At 45.4% G+C, this 16,253-nt stretch overlaps 1 protein-coding gene across 1 annotated transcript in view; it reads left to right on the top strand.

Annotated features, from left to right (window-relative positions):
* The first annotated feature begins 3,924 nt into the window (after positions 1-3,924).
* Positions 3,925-16,253, top strand: part of LOC139752356 (uncharacterized) — a 471,037-nt gene continuing 458,708 nt past the window's right edge. The window contains exon 1 of the mRNA XM_071668308.1: positions 3,925-4,729. Within this exon, the coding sequence (XP_071524409.1) occupies positions 4,643-4,729 (87 nt within the window). The 5' untranslated portion in view covers positions 3,925-4,642. The remainder of the gene's footprint in view (positions 4,730-16,253) is intronic.

Here is a 16,253-nt window from a genome sequence, read left to right as displayed (position 1 = left end):
TACCTCTTCTCTGTTTATATATATATATATATATATATATATATATATATATATATATATATATATATATATATACATTTATTTATATATATATATATATATATATATATATATATATATATATATATATATATATATATATATATATATATATATATATATATATATATATATACATTTATTTATATATACATTCTTTTTTCAATCAATCTGATCATATTAAGGAGAGCGTTGTTTCGGGTTTATTCCTAGGAGCTCAGAGAATACGGAGCTCAAAATATTTGGACATGAATCTAACACAATATAGAGCCAATTTGAAAAATAGCTTGGGTATCCAGATTGGTTCGTATGTAAACCATTAAGTGTAACCAAAACATGTTATCATGATTTTATAACTTTGGCTACACGGGAGGATAGCAGTCAGAAATGTCTGCAGTTACCTTACAACCTGGGCACTTGCTGTATGTCCAGATATGATCATACAGATATTAATTATAAATTGATATTCAACACTTCTAATAACGTAGATAGTAATCTTGTCAACGTATATTAAAGGGAGCTGATTAAGGTTGTCCTTAACTAGTGTCACGCAGCTGATGTTTGGCAAACTGGTCGTCGTTATTTAGATACTAGGATTGCTGAGCACACGAGATCAGTCAGATACAGCCAGTAAAGGTCTGCTGTTGTTCGGTCTTGTCCGCCGTGAAGGCCACACAGTCGATAGGAACAACGCCTCGGTGGTTTATAGATCAAATTTGTAGAGTCTCCACTTCTTGCGTATGGAGAAAATATAGATCTTTCACTCAATCGGCAGATACCAGATGCCACTGTGCTGACAGCCAGTAAGAGGGTCATTTAAGATGACAACCCCGACCACACTCGCATGTCAAGTCATGGGACCTTATGTGATGTTGTTAACCAGTTCGTATTTTTTTTTAATCTTTGTTGTATCAATTTTTTTTTTTTTCACCTTCCCGAAGAGAGTCATATGTTACGGACCGAAATATGGAACGTCCAGAAGTCTTCGTTCATTTCCCCAGTGTGGTTCGGTCGTCGTCTTTTTGTGTGGTTCTCTTGGTACCATCTGTTCAGGTTCTTACGAATGGAAGGGTAGATATCCCGAACTGAGGCAGCGAGTTTTCATTGGTCAGACGAGGGAGTAACCGCCTAACGCATTCATCATTCATTGGTCGATATTTTTTCTCCAGTGAGGTATAGTCATGAAGAGAGTTGTGGTTGGGACAGCAGAAGAGGGTGTGTTGAAATGGTTTGGACATATGGAGAGAATGAGTGAGGTGAGGTTGACAAAGAGGATACATGAGTCAGAAGAGGAGGGGGCAAAGAGAAGCTGGAGAGCAACTTGGAGATCGAAGGAAAACGATTTTGAGCGATCAGGGCCTGAACACGGAGAAGAGTGAAAGGTGCGCACGGGATTTAGTGAATTGGAACGATGTGGTACACAGGGGTCGACGTCCTGTCGGTAGACTGAGCTAGGGCATGTAATGTATCTGGGGGAAACCATGGAAAGGTCTGTGGGGCCTGGTTGTGGATAGGGAGCTACGGTTTCGTGCATTACACATGGCAGCTGGAGAATGGATGTGAGCGAATGCGGCCGTTCTTCGTCTGTTCTTGGCGCTGCCTCACAAACGCGGGAAACTGAGTGTATATATATATATATATATATATATATATCTTTCTTTCTTTTTCTTTCAAACTATTCGCCATTTCCCGCATTAGCGAGGTAGCGTTAAGAACAGAGGACTGGGCCTTTGAGGGAATACCCTCACCTGGCCCAATTCTCTGTTCCTTCTTTTGGAAAAAAAAAAAAAAAAAAAAAAAAAAAAAAAACGAGAGGGGAGGATTTCCAGCCCCCCGCTCCCTCCCCTTTTAGTCGCCTTCTACGACACGCAGGGAATACGTGGGAAGTATTCTTTCTCCCCTATCCCCAGGGATAATATATATATATATATATATATATATATATATATATATATATATATATATATATATATATATATATATATATATATATATATATTTCTTTTTCTTTCACACTATTCGCCATTTCCCGCGTCAGCGAGGTAGCGTTAAGAACAGAGGACTGGGCCTCTGAGGAAACATCCTCACCTGGCCCCCTCCTCTGTTCCTTCCTTTGGAAAATTAAAAAAAAAAAAAAAAAAAAAAAAACGAGAGGGGAGGATTTCCAGCCCCCCGCTCCCTTCCCTTTTAGTCGCCTTCTACGACACGCAGGGAATACGTGGGAAGTATTCTTTCTCCCCTATCCCCAGGGATAATATATATATATATATATATATATATATATATATATATATATATATATATATATATATATATATATATATATATATATATATGAAGCACTAAAAATTAGATGCTTCCTCTATATATGCAAACAGGTATTAACCCACATGTGAATAAACACATAACGTATAGACAAAGGAACTAATACTATACATTGTACATGTTACTGTTATATATATATGTGAGATCCTGTTATGCTCAGAGAGAAACACTCTACCTATAAAGTCCTTAAGACACTTAAGTCCACGAACGAGATATTCGGAAAAATAGTTTTAACGTTCACTCTAGCAGTTTAGCTGTTTGCATTTCTCCATCACCCACGTGCCTGGGAGCAGTGTGGTAGTGCGTGTATTCACCTATTTGTACAGTAAAGGGAGGAAACTCGACACTCCAGGGCTCCATCCACGTGTGTGTGTGTGTGTGTGTGTGTGTGTGTGTGTGTGTGTGTGTGTGTGTGTGTGTGTGTAATTGAATATATATTAGTAATTACTTCTTTGTACCGTCAGGGAAGGGAGATACACACTCGGCCCTGCTATTCATTGAACTTCCTCAACTGTTCATAACTTTTATGCTGTATATGTGCTTCTTTACATCATCTTTATCGAGCTTCTTCCTTAATCTCATCTCATTGTCATGATCTCTGGTTCTGTCCCCACATCTGTCGAAGAAATGTTCACTGTCTACGTCATCGAATTGGTTTTCAAATCTTTAAGGTTGCAGAGTAGGTCACCCCTCATTCGTCTCTCTTCCATCGTAGGCAAATTTAAGGCCTCGACTTTCCCTTTAACTCTCAAGTCCCTTAATTCCGGTACCATCTTTGTTGACCTCCTCTGGACCTTCGATGTTAGTTTTTTGTGCTTCCTTAAGTGTTTTGACCAAACCTGAGAGACATGGTGTTGGTCTTCTGTGGGATGTGGGCAGCTTGCCTAATACTTTCTTTACTATTTACTCTTCTTCTGATGTGGGAGTCTAACAACAGGTTATGAACGATGTCTTCTCTCAAGTCTTACTTCCTGGTAGATATATATGTGTGTGTTCCATGCTCATTGATTTTCATTTATTCTGGTTGAATTTCATCGGGCAAATATCAGGCCAACTGTCGAGTTCGCAGAAGTCCCCTTGTAATCTGACGTAATCCTCCTTGCTTGCTACTTCCCTCATGACCCTACCATCACCTGCAAGCGTAGTCAGGTGGGAATCTAATCCCTCTGACAAGTCATTCAAACAGATCGAGGACAACAACGTTCCGAGGACAGATCCCTGTAACTCTGTGGGTAATATCCTCTTTGTCCAGTATGGGGACCGAGTGTTGCTGTTGACCGTGTGTGTAAGCTGGCGTGGGAGACCATTGTGAAGGTTTGTTCACGTGTGAACTGTTGCAGAGGTGCACGAATGCAACGACGAAAACGAAAAATCTGTGCAAGATAAAGCCTAGCTGCGCGCGACTGTGCGTTTGGTACATGTGTGCGTAAGTCTGAGTGTGTCTGCGTTGGTGTATGTCCAGGCAGATTGTATGAGCGAGCGTGTGTGTGTGTGTGTGTGTGTGTGTGTGTGTGTGTTCGTGTGTGGGAGCGCGCGACTGCCAGACAGGCTGGGTGTGTGGGTGCCCGCCTGGCTGCCCAGTGTCGGGTATGACCTGGTCGGTGTTGGATGTGTGCGAACGTCGCTCGCTGCTGCCCGTCGCCCTCACTGGTGCCCCCGCTCCTGCCCAGTAACCTCCCATCATCATGCCCCGCCACTAGACCAGCATCTGTGATGGGCCAACGCAGCAGCAGCGTATGACCTCAGTGTTTTGTACCCAGGATTATATCAGCGAATTACAATATAGGAGAGATCTCGTACAGTGTGACAGATACGGTAAAGCTTGATGGTCATCAGTTGATCTGGGGAGTGAGAGCCAGGTGTGTGAGTCAGGTGGCCGCCGGTGTGCTCCAGGCCCACACACCAGACAGTGCGAGAGGGAAGGTACCCCGAGACTAGTGCCACCAGCGGAGTGCGACAGGTGTAGCAGCAAGTGTTTGACTGGCGTAGTGCAAGTGCGCGTGACGAGGGCGGACCAAACCGGTGTGGCCCGAGCGGGAGACCTGGTGGTGCCGCAGGCGTGAGTGTGGCCGCGGGCCACGTGGCGGCTGAGGCGCCTCAGGCCGGGGGGGCGACGGTGGTGAGGCCATGGTGGTCTAGTGCGGCCCAGTGTGACCCAGGGTCAGGCACACATGAAGGACGCTCGCACCTGGCCGCGGCCCTACCTGAGTGCGGCCCCCTTGCAGCCAGCACGCAAGCCAGCGGGTGCGGGCCGGCGGGCCACGATGGTAGCAGGACCATGGCCCGCCTGGTGTGGCCCGCCATGCTGGTACTGCTCATCCTGGCCGTGGCTGGACCCTGCCTTACCTTCTACCTCCTGATCAAGGTAAGTCGTCCCTCGCTCCCTCACCTCTCACTCCTACTGACTAAGGTACGTCATCCTGGTAGCAGCACTTTTTCCTCCCATGTTAAACCCTTCTGATGGTTCCACTCCTGGTGGTCAGTACCACTCTCACCTCCCTCCTCAAGGTCCATAAGTCACCTCTGACACACACACACACACAGACACACACACACACACACACACACACACACACACACACACACACACACACACACACACACCCTTCCTCACCTCAGTCTAATCAAGGAAAGTTACCCTTTCAGTTTCTTTTTTTTTCCTCACTTTTACCTCACGCTCTTCCCTGGTGACCAAGATAATTCCTCTCTCTCTCTCTCTCTCTCTCTCTCTCTCTCTCTCTCTCTCTCTCTCTCTCTCTCTCTCTCTCTCTCTCTCTCTCTCTCTCTCTCTTCTCTCCTCTGATTTTTATCTGTGTAAGGGACGTCAGCCACTCGTATCCCTATGTTTAAACACTGACCCCCCCCCCCCCGCCCCCATCCCACCACCCCAGACCAGGCCACGTCACCATCAGTAACGTCTCTTGTGACTCGTACAATCTGCTCATCTCACATAACTCATCCGGACGACGGGATCAAGTCATCGCCAATGGGGAACGTTTTTAAGTTTTCGTCTGCACGTCTGCTCCACTTGTATGTCATCTGTGGTGTTGAGAGCGAGGTCATGGGCAGGAGGGGTTGTGAAGAGATGTCGAATGTCTAGGGCAGGTGTGTGGAGACGGCAAGGTCAGGTGGAGGCGGCTGGGGCACCTGAACTTGTGCACACAGGCCAAGGTCAGGATGTGGTCGGGTCCACACGCGGAGGGTACAGAGGGGCAAGTAAGAGGAGTCGCTGTAGTAGACCCGGCAGCTCTGGCGCCACGGGATAGGTGGAGCTCGACCTGGCCCAACACTAGCCCAGGTCTCCCTCCACCGACCGACACCTTCCCAACACTCCCAGCTGTAGCGGACGATGAACCCTGGTTGCTGAACACTTTCCACTATGAACGACACTTAACCATGAACATTATGACATCACCTTGTTATACACGTACAAGTGATGCGAGCAATTGTATAATTACCACCTGCTGATATGCTGAACAAGGACTGTGTTGAGCAAGGGCCTCTTTTGTTGAACGCTCACTCGTTCTGTTGAACTTTCACTCGTTCTGTTGAACACACACTGGTCTGAAAACGCTTACGAGCATTTTGAACATTTGAGGGCATGATCAACTCTTGGTTTTCCTAAGCCCAAGTTGGTGAGTCTGGACACTCGTGAAGATGTGAGGTGCGCTGACGGTTGTTTTCCCCAGCATCTTCCAAAAAGCACTGATTGGATCGGAAATTAATGGCTGGTGGAACACCTGCTGCCGCCGGCCAGGCCAATCTTGCCATGTGTTCCACGCTCGATCTTGTTTACAAGTTTGCTGGCATCTTGAGCATTCAGTGGAGGGTTCATGTCTCACCTCACTTATGTATTTAACGCTGTCATCAACCCTCGCTGGTGAAAGTCTACGTTCATTTGTACTTTTAGAATCGCTCCTGTTTGTACGGAGTATTTGCTGATGATATTCTTCTGTCGCTCAGAGCTGAGGAACCGTTACTGGTGTCGGCCGAGGCGCCATTAGTTTGCAACAAACAGATCATTCTTCACAAAATGTAAATGTGGTAATGATTTTCTCGGCTGGTGATGATGACGAGACGTGAAGGCATCTCCCACGCCCCGCCTTGGCGGTGCTGGCCTGGGGTGCGTTCAACTGTTGCAAGGAGGCAGACGACCTATTGAAAGCCGCCTCCGCTGGACAGCGTGTGTGTGTGTGTGTGTGTGTGTGTGTGTGTGTGTGCAGTCGTCGTACGGGGTTTTATTGGAGTTTGTTATGGTTGCGCTGCCAGCCAAGGCCCGCTGCAGGCTGGCCTGCCCAGAGGCAGAAAATATCGGTGAAATACGATGGCAGTTTCGCTCAAATAACTCACACTTTTTTTTTCTTCTTCTTATACTTGCGAGGGGGGAAGAGGGAGGGAGGGAGGGAGGTGCAATCTTTTTTCAGTTTAGAAGCAGAAAATAGATTTACATGGGAGGGACAAATACCCTATCGTGGTTGAGTCTTGAGATATGATCCATTTTCGGTGGCCGACATAAACAAATGTATGAACTGTACTTTGGATTTTGTCTTGTGCTCTGACTTAGATGAGAATGATGGATACATAAAAAGCTTTAGTCTCTGACATTAAGCCTGATGTAGAGGCTTCGAGACTGACGAGACATGAGGGGCTCGAGACTGACGAGACATTGAGGGGTTCGAGACTAACGAGACATGAGGGGCTCGAGACTGACGAGACATGAGGGGTTCGAGACTGACGAGACATGAGGGGTTCGAGACTAACGAGACGTTAGGACTTCGAGACTGACGAGACATGAGGTGTTCGAGACTGACGAGACATAAGGAGGTAGTCCATTAGAGACTTGGTTTCCCTGCCTGAGTGATGCCATCAAGAGGGACTCGCAGGAGAGGATCAGACCCGCCCCGGAATGTGAGATGAAGCATCTGAGTGCAACTCCTTGTAATCCGATCTGCTCCTCACATGAGAGGCAGCGGATTCCAGTCTATTACTCGACGGTACTGAGAGAGAGAGAGAGAGAGAGAGAGAGAGAGAGAGAGAGAGAGAGAGAGAGAGAGAGAGAGAGAGAGAGAGAGAGAGAGAGAGAGAATCCCAAGCACATCCCGCAACTCAGGATGAACCATAACTGAATAGCTAAACAGAGAATGAACTACTTACCCTCCCGCATCAGTAACCTTTAGACTGCCCAGAGAGGGACGTGAGGAACAGTACTACTGTATCGCGCCCCAGCCACAAGGGAAGGGCCAGTGGCTGCTGGGGTGTGCGTCTCACCCACGTTGATACGACGAAGCTCATGATGTGAATGTGAAGGTCAGGGCGTCCGCCTAGCCCTGTGTTTGGACGTGTGAGTATATATAACGGTAACTCTTACGAACCCAGATTTTCACGAAGTTGTGAAAATAAAATGAGGAAAATCGTACAATATTTTTCTCTTCTAAATAAATGAGCAGACAAGACACTCGTCCCACACATGCAGATGCGCCATCCAGGTGGAGGTCGATGAAGAGATCCGTCTCCGTTTTTCATCCACATCCAACGTGGTTTACCGGAGCTAATGCTGAGGAACCAGAGTGTGGGACTGACACGAAACAGGGAGCCGTATCGGGCCCCCGTTCCCATCCCAGTGGAACGTAGTGAGCAATTTGTTCATTTATCTTTGTTTCACTTTATTGTCTAGGTAAACATAGACAGAACATTTCAGTGATGGTGTGGATGAAGGGTACATATGATCTAGGGGTAGGTGGAGGCAAGTATAGAACGTACAGTGGGTACGATTCATAAACTTAGGAAGGTGACAGGTGGGCCCAGACACCCACAGAGGAGGAGGAGGAAGAGGAAGTTGTATAGCATGCATCAGATACACGATGTATAATCACATTTGTGTAAAACAAAACGAGTACAGGCTAAATCATACACGCACAGAACGTCTTGTTAACATTGGTAGAAATACAGGTGTAGGAGGAGAAACAAGGAATGAATACGTTATATACACAGTAACAGATACATACACACCAGGTGCATCAGATATATATATATATATATATATATATATATATATATATATATAGAGAGAGAGAGAGAGAGAGAGAGAGAGAGAGAGAGAGAGAGAGAGAGAGAGATAATGAAGTAAGAGGCAGGAGGAGGAGGCGGAGCAGGAGGAAGTTTGTCATTGTGCCACACCAACAGTGAGACAGACCATTCTGGCGTCACCGCAAATAACTTCCGCCCGTCACAGGATCCGACCGCAACACGACCGCAAGGCCGGGTCGCCTGCCTCCTCCCACCAACCGCTCGGCTGCTCTCCTAATCCATCCATCCATCCCCTCCCTCTCCCACCCTGAACAACCGCACCCCACGACCGCACAGCCAAACCTTCCCTTACCACACTGAAGGACCGACGGAGATTTAAAAGGTGGATTTTAGTAACACAGGCTGTCCAGTGAAGCTCGGGTATGTAGCAATGTCGATTAACTTTTTGTGATGGTTCTCACGGGAGAAAATTGTCATGGTTGTCCTGGAGTCGCCGTGAAATCGGTATCTTTGCATAAGTTTTTACAGGTAGGAGCAGCTGTCATAGATAGCTTATTGACGAAAATAATAGCACAAAACATAACAGGCAAACACATTTTTCCGTGATTTTTGTCCAAACATATGACAAGTACACGCCTCTTGTGTAATTAGACATATGATTATAGCAATAATCATTAATTATAATGTTTTTTTGTGTCAGTCTGTCTATTTTCCACATTTCAATACACAAAATGCTTTCACTGTGTTTGGTCCCTCCTACACCTAGCCATCCTTTCTGCAGTTAACTTCTCCTCCTTGTACCTCTCACTGTACCACTCTTTATGTCTGCTTGATCAGTCTATGGTCTGTTATACTCTCTACATAATCTTGCCATCTTAAAAGACTACCATATATGTATACGCCTTTGCTTTAACTGCTTCACGCCAGATCATCATTTTACTGCTTCATTTTATTTCCCTAGTTCCATCTTTACTAACGAACGTATGTTTCTATATTTGCTTTTATTGTACGCCTGTATTTACCTGTAATTACTTGGGTTACATAGCCATACCTTAGAGTTGGGACAAGTACTCCTTGCCTGCCATCCTCCTCTTGCACACACACACTACGCTTGTTTGGTTTTCCCTTCACCAGAGCTTTCAGTACACCTCTTATCTGTCTCCCTTCAGCTTCAGCTTTGCCCCGCTGGCAATCCTTAACTAAACTTCACCCCTATATATTCAAACTCGTTCAAAGGACAGGTTGACTTTACAAAATCTCTGACTGTACTCAGCCTCCCTCACGAACTCCGATCCTGTAAATTCCTGACATCCAGAACGTTTCTACCTTACTTTTGAGCACGGTCAGTAGCTTGGCTATCTATCTACCGTAAACTGACGCGTGAGAAGCTACGGCTGAAGCCTAGTACGTGGGACCAGTCCCTCCTCAACCCTCCATCATCCTACCTGCAACACCCATCCTTATCTGTACTATCCTCTCCTCTCCTTTTCATCGTTGATGTGGTAATGACAGGTGTGAGGTGTGAGTGTTCGTTATGAGATGATAGATGACTTAAAAAAAAAAAAAAAACATGCACGAGTTCCCTCAGGAAATATGCATTTGCCAGTTCTTGTTAACATTTCCTGTACTACCTAACTTGTGCTGAGTGGTTGGACCTTTTTTTTTTCATGTGGGTACTCTTTATCCCCTTTTGCGCCACCGGCCACAGGGAGGGTACGAGTGAAGAAAATATCGGTCATTGTTAAGGCAAAATAGAAAATCAGTCAGTCCCCCTTCACTCGCCTCTCTCAGTGGTAGAGGTTGTGTGTGAGAAATACTTTGAGGAAGAGAAGGATTCGTATGTGGCATTTACGGATCTGGAGAAAGCATTTGACAGGGTTGGTAGAGATGGTCTGTGGAAGATTCTACGAATATAATGAGTGGGAGGAGAGCTAATAGAAGCAGTGAGGAGTTTTTATCAAGAGAGTAATGCATACGTACGAGTAGGCAGAAAGTAGGGTGAGTGGTTCAAGGTGAAGGTGAGTCTGCAGCAGGGGCGTGTGATGTCGCCATGGGTTTCTTACCTATATATGGTTGGTGTGGTGAGGGAGGTGAATGCAAGGGTCTTGGAGACAGAGGGGCAGGTAAGCAACCTGCTAGGATTGGGCGGCCTGGGAGGTGTCAGTTCTTGTTTGCTGATGACACAGCACTGGTGGGCAGATTCGAGTGAGAAACGGCAAAAACTGATGTCTGAGTCTGGGGCAGTGTGTGGAAAGGAGGAAGCCGAGTGTGAATTTTAACAAAAGCAAGGTTGTTAGGTCTAGCAGGGAAAAGGGATGGTTTCTTTGGATGTGAGTTTGAATGGAGAGGACGTGGAGGAATGGAGTGACTGAGATACGTGGGCGTGGATATAGCAGCAGAGGGAGCCTGGCTCTCTTGGGGGCCGGGTGGGATAACAAGTCCAACCCCCCAAGACACAGTGCTTAGGTTCCTCACCACCGGCGGGCCGCCCCAGAGCATAGGGCCCGTATCTCCTAAGTCGAAAGGAGGCTTAAGCTCAAACAACGTATAGCAGCAGGAGGAACCGGTGGAGATATGGTGAATCATCGGGTGAATGAGGTAGAAAGGCCTTGGGCGCATTCAGAAGTGTGTGTAAAGAGAGGTCAGAGGACTTTAAGGGAACAGATAGGTATGCCTGACGGTATGGTAGTCCCGTCATTGTTGTGTGGACGCGAGGCGTGGGTCATGGTCAGAAATGTAAAGGATAGGGTGAATGTGCCGAAAGTGAAATGTCTGAGGACAGCGCGTGCTCTGAGGGGGAGTTGATCGAACGAGAAACGATGTGGGGAGAGAGAGAGAGAGAGAGAGAGAGAGAGAGAGAGAGAGAGAGAGAGAGAGAGAGAGAGAGAGAGAGAGAGAGAGGTGTGGCAGTAAGGAAGTATGATAAGAGCTGAAGAGTGTGCTGTAATGGTCTGGACATGTAGAGGAGGATGAGAGGCATCCAAGGGATAGAGGGAATTGTACCGATTTGGTTTTCAGGGGGACATCGTGTTGTGGATGGGCTAAAACCAAGGTATATGATGCGGTCGGAGAAAACCACGGGAAGGTCTGTGAGCTCTAGTTGTGGATAAGAGGGCTCTGGTCTCTGTGCATCATACGTAGTAGTTAGAGAGGAAAGTGAGCAACTGAGGCCCTTCGTGTGTTCTTGGCGCTACCTAGATGACGCGGAAAATTGAGGATATATATATATATATATATATATATATATATATATATATATATATATATATATATATATATATATATATATATCAACCGCAGGACCAATTCCTATGAATAACTCCTGGTGTTACCCGGGATCTTTCCAAAGGCTCCTGCAGCGCAAGGTTGTGCTACTTACAGTTGCAGGGAAATGTAGACTCCTTTGAAATGATATGTTTTTTTTTGACGATAGAGGCCCCCCCCCCCCCCCCAGTGGTAGTCTCTCCAAAGGTGACATTCCACTCTCGGTGTGACCTCAAGCAGGCTGAGTCCGGTAACACCTGTAGATATATCCAGTACGTAACAACGCGGTATATCGCTGTAAACCATTTCACCAGAACGTACCTGGGATCGAACCCAGGACTGAGTAATCCCGGTACACCACGATTGGCCATACTACTTCACGCCTGAGGAAGCTCCACAGGTGTTCCACCGGAGCAGGAAGGTAAATAAAGTCACAGACAATAAACAAGGGCCAGTAGTTCACAGCAGTGATCATTAATACCAGCACCACACCCGTACAACACACGTATCAAGGACGTTTGGTCAAATATCAACATCTTACACTCAAGTCGGCGTAAAAACAACATACGCACACAGCTCATCCAATGTGACAAGTACTTCCTGTATCACACGAAGGTTAGGCAGTTCACCGTGTTTATCTGCCACGTAAATGAAGCATAAGTGAGTTGATCTCACCAGACGAAGGCTGCTAAACACTGAGACATCCTTCAGCACAGAGGGATCCTTCACCAGTTCACTTGCCACATAAGGACAATTTACGGTCACATATGTTAACAGCCTTAAGCTTACGAATGGCGGCTCTGAATACATTATCATAATGCGAGTTGACCCCTCCTCGCTCCATGCTTTTAAAGCCTCCCACTCCTTTAGTATGACCGGTCATATTCGTTATTAGTACTGCTCGTCCAGATCCCTCATTCTCCCCACACCCCTCACCACCGACTCCGAATTCATCCCCCTTTTTTCAGTGTTCTCCCCACTTTCCTCTCTCAGTACCTCTGTCTTTCTTTTCTGAGTACTCTCTCTCTCTCTCTCTCTCTCTCTCTCTCTCTCTCTCTCTCTCTCTCTCTCTCTCTCTCTCTCTCTCTCTCTCTCTCTTACTTCATCTCTATTTTCTCTCAGCACTCTTCAACGCCCCTTAACATCACCATTTTCCCTTAGGGACCCTTACTACCACTTATTTTCCCTAATACCCCTTAGTGCTGCTGTTTTCTTCAGTGTCCCATAAAACTACTCATTGCGCCTCATTACCCCATAATACCGCCCACTGTCTATCCATTAACACCGCATTTGGAACCTTTGCTACCCTTCAGTACCCATTGGTACGTTATTATAACTCAAATAGTGCCCCTTTCTACACTCCAATACCAGTTAACACCCTCCACTGCCACTATATTTTCTCCAGTGCCAGATAACATACTCCAGTACCACTCATTACCCTTAAGTACCATTCAGTATCCATTAGTATCACTTAAGGCCTTTACATACTACCCATCATATTCCATTACCAGTCAGCATACTTCCAGTACCAGCTAACACCCTTCAGTACCACTTAATACTCGCCAGTATCACGTAATACTCTCCAGCACCACTTAACTCTCTTCTTACCACTTAAGCCTTTCCAGTACCACTCAGTCCCCCAGTGCTACTCAATACCCAGTACTGATCAACAGTTAAGAGTAAATGTGAATAAGAGCAAGGTAATTAGGTACAGTAGGGTTGAGGGTCAAGTCAATTGGGAGGTGAGTTTGAATGGAGAAAAACTGGAGGAAGTGAAGTGTTTTAGATATCTGGGAGTGGATCTGGCAGCGGATGGAACCATGGAAGCGGAAGTGGATCATAGGGTGGGGGAGGGGGCGAAAATTCTGAGGGCCTTGAAGAATGTGTGGAAGTCGAGAACATTATCTCGGAAAGCAAAAATGGGTATGTTTGAAGGAATAGTGGTTCCAACAATGTTGTATGATTGCGAGGCGTGGGCTATGGATAGAGTTGTGCGCAGGAGGATGGATGTGCTGGAAATGAGATGTTTGAGGACAATGTGTGGTGTGAGGTGGTTTGATCGAGTGAGTAACGTAAGGGTAAGAGCTCTAGATGTGTGGAAATAAAAAGAGCGTGGTTGAGAGAGCAGAAGAGGGTGTTTTGAAGTGGTTTGGGCACATGGAGAGGATGAGTGAGGAAAGATTGACCAAGAGGATATATGTGTCGGAGGTGGAGGGAACGAGGAGAAGAGGGAGACCAAATTGGAGGTGGAAAGATGGAGTGAAAAAGATTTTGTGTGATCGGGGCCTGAACATGCAGGAGGGTGAAAGGAGGGCAAGGAATAGAGTGAATTGGAGCGATGTGGTATACCGGGGTTGACGTGCTGTCAGTGGATTGAATCAAGGCATGTGAAGCGTCTGGGGTAAACCATGGAAAGCTGTGTAGGTATGTATATTTGCGTGTGTGGACGTATGTATATACATGTGTATGGGGGGGGTTGGGCCATTTCTTTCGTCTGTTTCCTTGCGCTACCTCGCAAACGCGGGAGACAGCGACAAAGTATAATAAAAAAAAAAATATATATATATATGTGTGTGTGTGTGTGTGTGTGTGTGTGTGTGTGTGTGTGTGTGTGTGTGTGTGTGTGTGTGTGTTCATTTAAGAGAAAATGAACAATCCATAATTGCTGTTTCATTTACTGTCTCAGTACCCTTCTGTCATCATTACCCCTCGCTACCTCTCTGCACATTGGAACTCTCTCTCTCTCTCTCTCTCTCTCTCTCTCTCTCTCTCTCTCTCTCTCTCTCTCTCTCCCCACCTTATCCATTGTGAGAGTTGGGCCAGACGGTGGATAAGTCTGGGTGCAGAAGTGTGCGCGTCGATGCGCCGGGTCAGGATAAGTGTTTAGATGCCGCTAGTATGTGTGAAGTGTGACGCATTTTGTGATGGGAGTGTGAGTCACGGTAGCAAAAGCAAGGAAGAATCGTACCCTAATTACAAGATGTTCCCTCTGAAGACGACGACAAACACTGCATGTGTACCGTGCTGTGAGACGCACCGTACGAGCACACGAACTGGTAATTCATCTTGGACTGACTCAAGTTCTGGATGGCTTTATGATACTTTGATGACTAAGGACAAACAAAAACTCGAGAGCAGTGACTGTGGTTTTGTCCTTGTTTCTGCGTGACGTTTTAGCACTGCTACAGTGCTACAAGTGAAGCATTTCCTCCTTCCCTCCCTCCTCCTCGCAACTCATACATACCTCACCTGACTCCCTCTGCCTCTACCCTACTCGTCCTACGTCAAACAATACCCAGGAGAACTTGGCTGTATCCAGTGTCCCTCCAGCCCACCCACTGGCCTCCTCGTCCATCAAGTGCCTCCTCCCTGAGGACTGTGCTGGTGAAGACAACGGACCAGCAGTAGCAGTAAGTACTGCTGGTGTACACACCGTCGGTGGTCGTGACAGTATCCTAGCCCTCATCTCTGCTTAGCTTTAAGCGAGAGTCGATGAATGTCTTGTATACAGGGTATGCCACCTCACGCCGTCAACAATTAGTGCTATACTTTTATGGTTTCTATCAAATTCTTGAGTTTTAATGTTATATTGATATATTGTAACTTTATAAGAACATTTTTAAGTGTATTGTCTGTTCATGATTACATTTTCACAGGAGTAGATTCTCATCTATCCACTTTTATTCAGGAACCCGGCATCAGCCTTGGCTACGCTTATCTTGAAGCTTCATGCAATATCTTGCTGTTATCAGTAAAACCATGTAACCTCGCAATGTTCTGATGTTTTGAAATATGCTCTTAACCAGCAGCAATAGCGGTCAACTGCTTTACTTATAATAGAAAGCTTAACTTTATTAAGCTTTAATAATTTTCAGCTTTGAGAATTTCTGCCATGAAGTGGCTAGATAATTTTTTTACTTGCTAAAGTGAAACTGGATACATGAATGACAATAATACCATGACTAACATTATATCATGATGATGCTGATGAAGAGTCCTTCTACCGCTACTGCTACTACTACTACTGCAAGGAATATATATATATATATATATATATATATATATATATATATATATATATATATATATATATATATATATATATATTCCTATGAGTCCACGAGGAAAATGAAACACGAAAAGTTCCCAAGTGCACTTTCGTGTAATAATCACATCATCAGGAATATCTTGATCACGCGCAAAATTGTGATCCTTTCCAATATATATATATATATATATATATATATATATATATATATATATATATATATATTTTTTTTTTTTTTTTTTTTTTTTTTTTTTTTTTTGTGTGTGTGTGTGTGTGTGTTTTTGTGTGTGTGTGCTGCTCCTTACATGACGAAAGATCTTCATACTCTTTTCCCATCCCAATATACAAAATGATATTGTGTTGTCGCTTTCCCATCGTCTTTCAAAGTAGTTTTCTCGCAGAATAATTGTCGGAAAGTGGCCTTATAACTGACGATGGTTTCAGCTGTGTACGAGACCATACTATCGTGTTGCTCCTTTTGTTCAGTCAGGGTGGAAGCAAATGACCATAAGTCGTACAGTGTTATGGGTGTATTACCGAGTATAAGGTT

The sequence above is a fragment of the Panulirus ornatus genome, chromosome 2 (genome assembly GCF_036320965.1).
Source record: "Panulirus ornatus isolate Po-2019 chromosome 2, ASM3632096v1, whole genome shotgun sequence".
Lineage (NCBI taxonomy): Eukaryota > Metazoa > Arthropoda > Malacostraca > Decapoda > Palinuridae > Panulirus > Panulirus ornatus.
The sequence above is the reverse complement of the archived record's forward strand: the minus strand, read 5'-3'. Positions and strand labels throughout refer to the sequence as shown.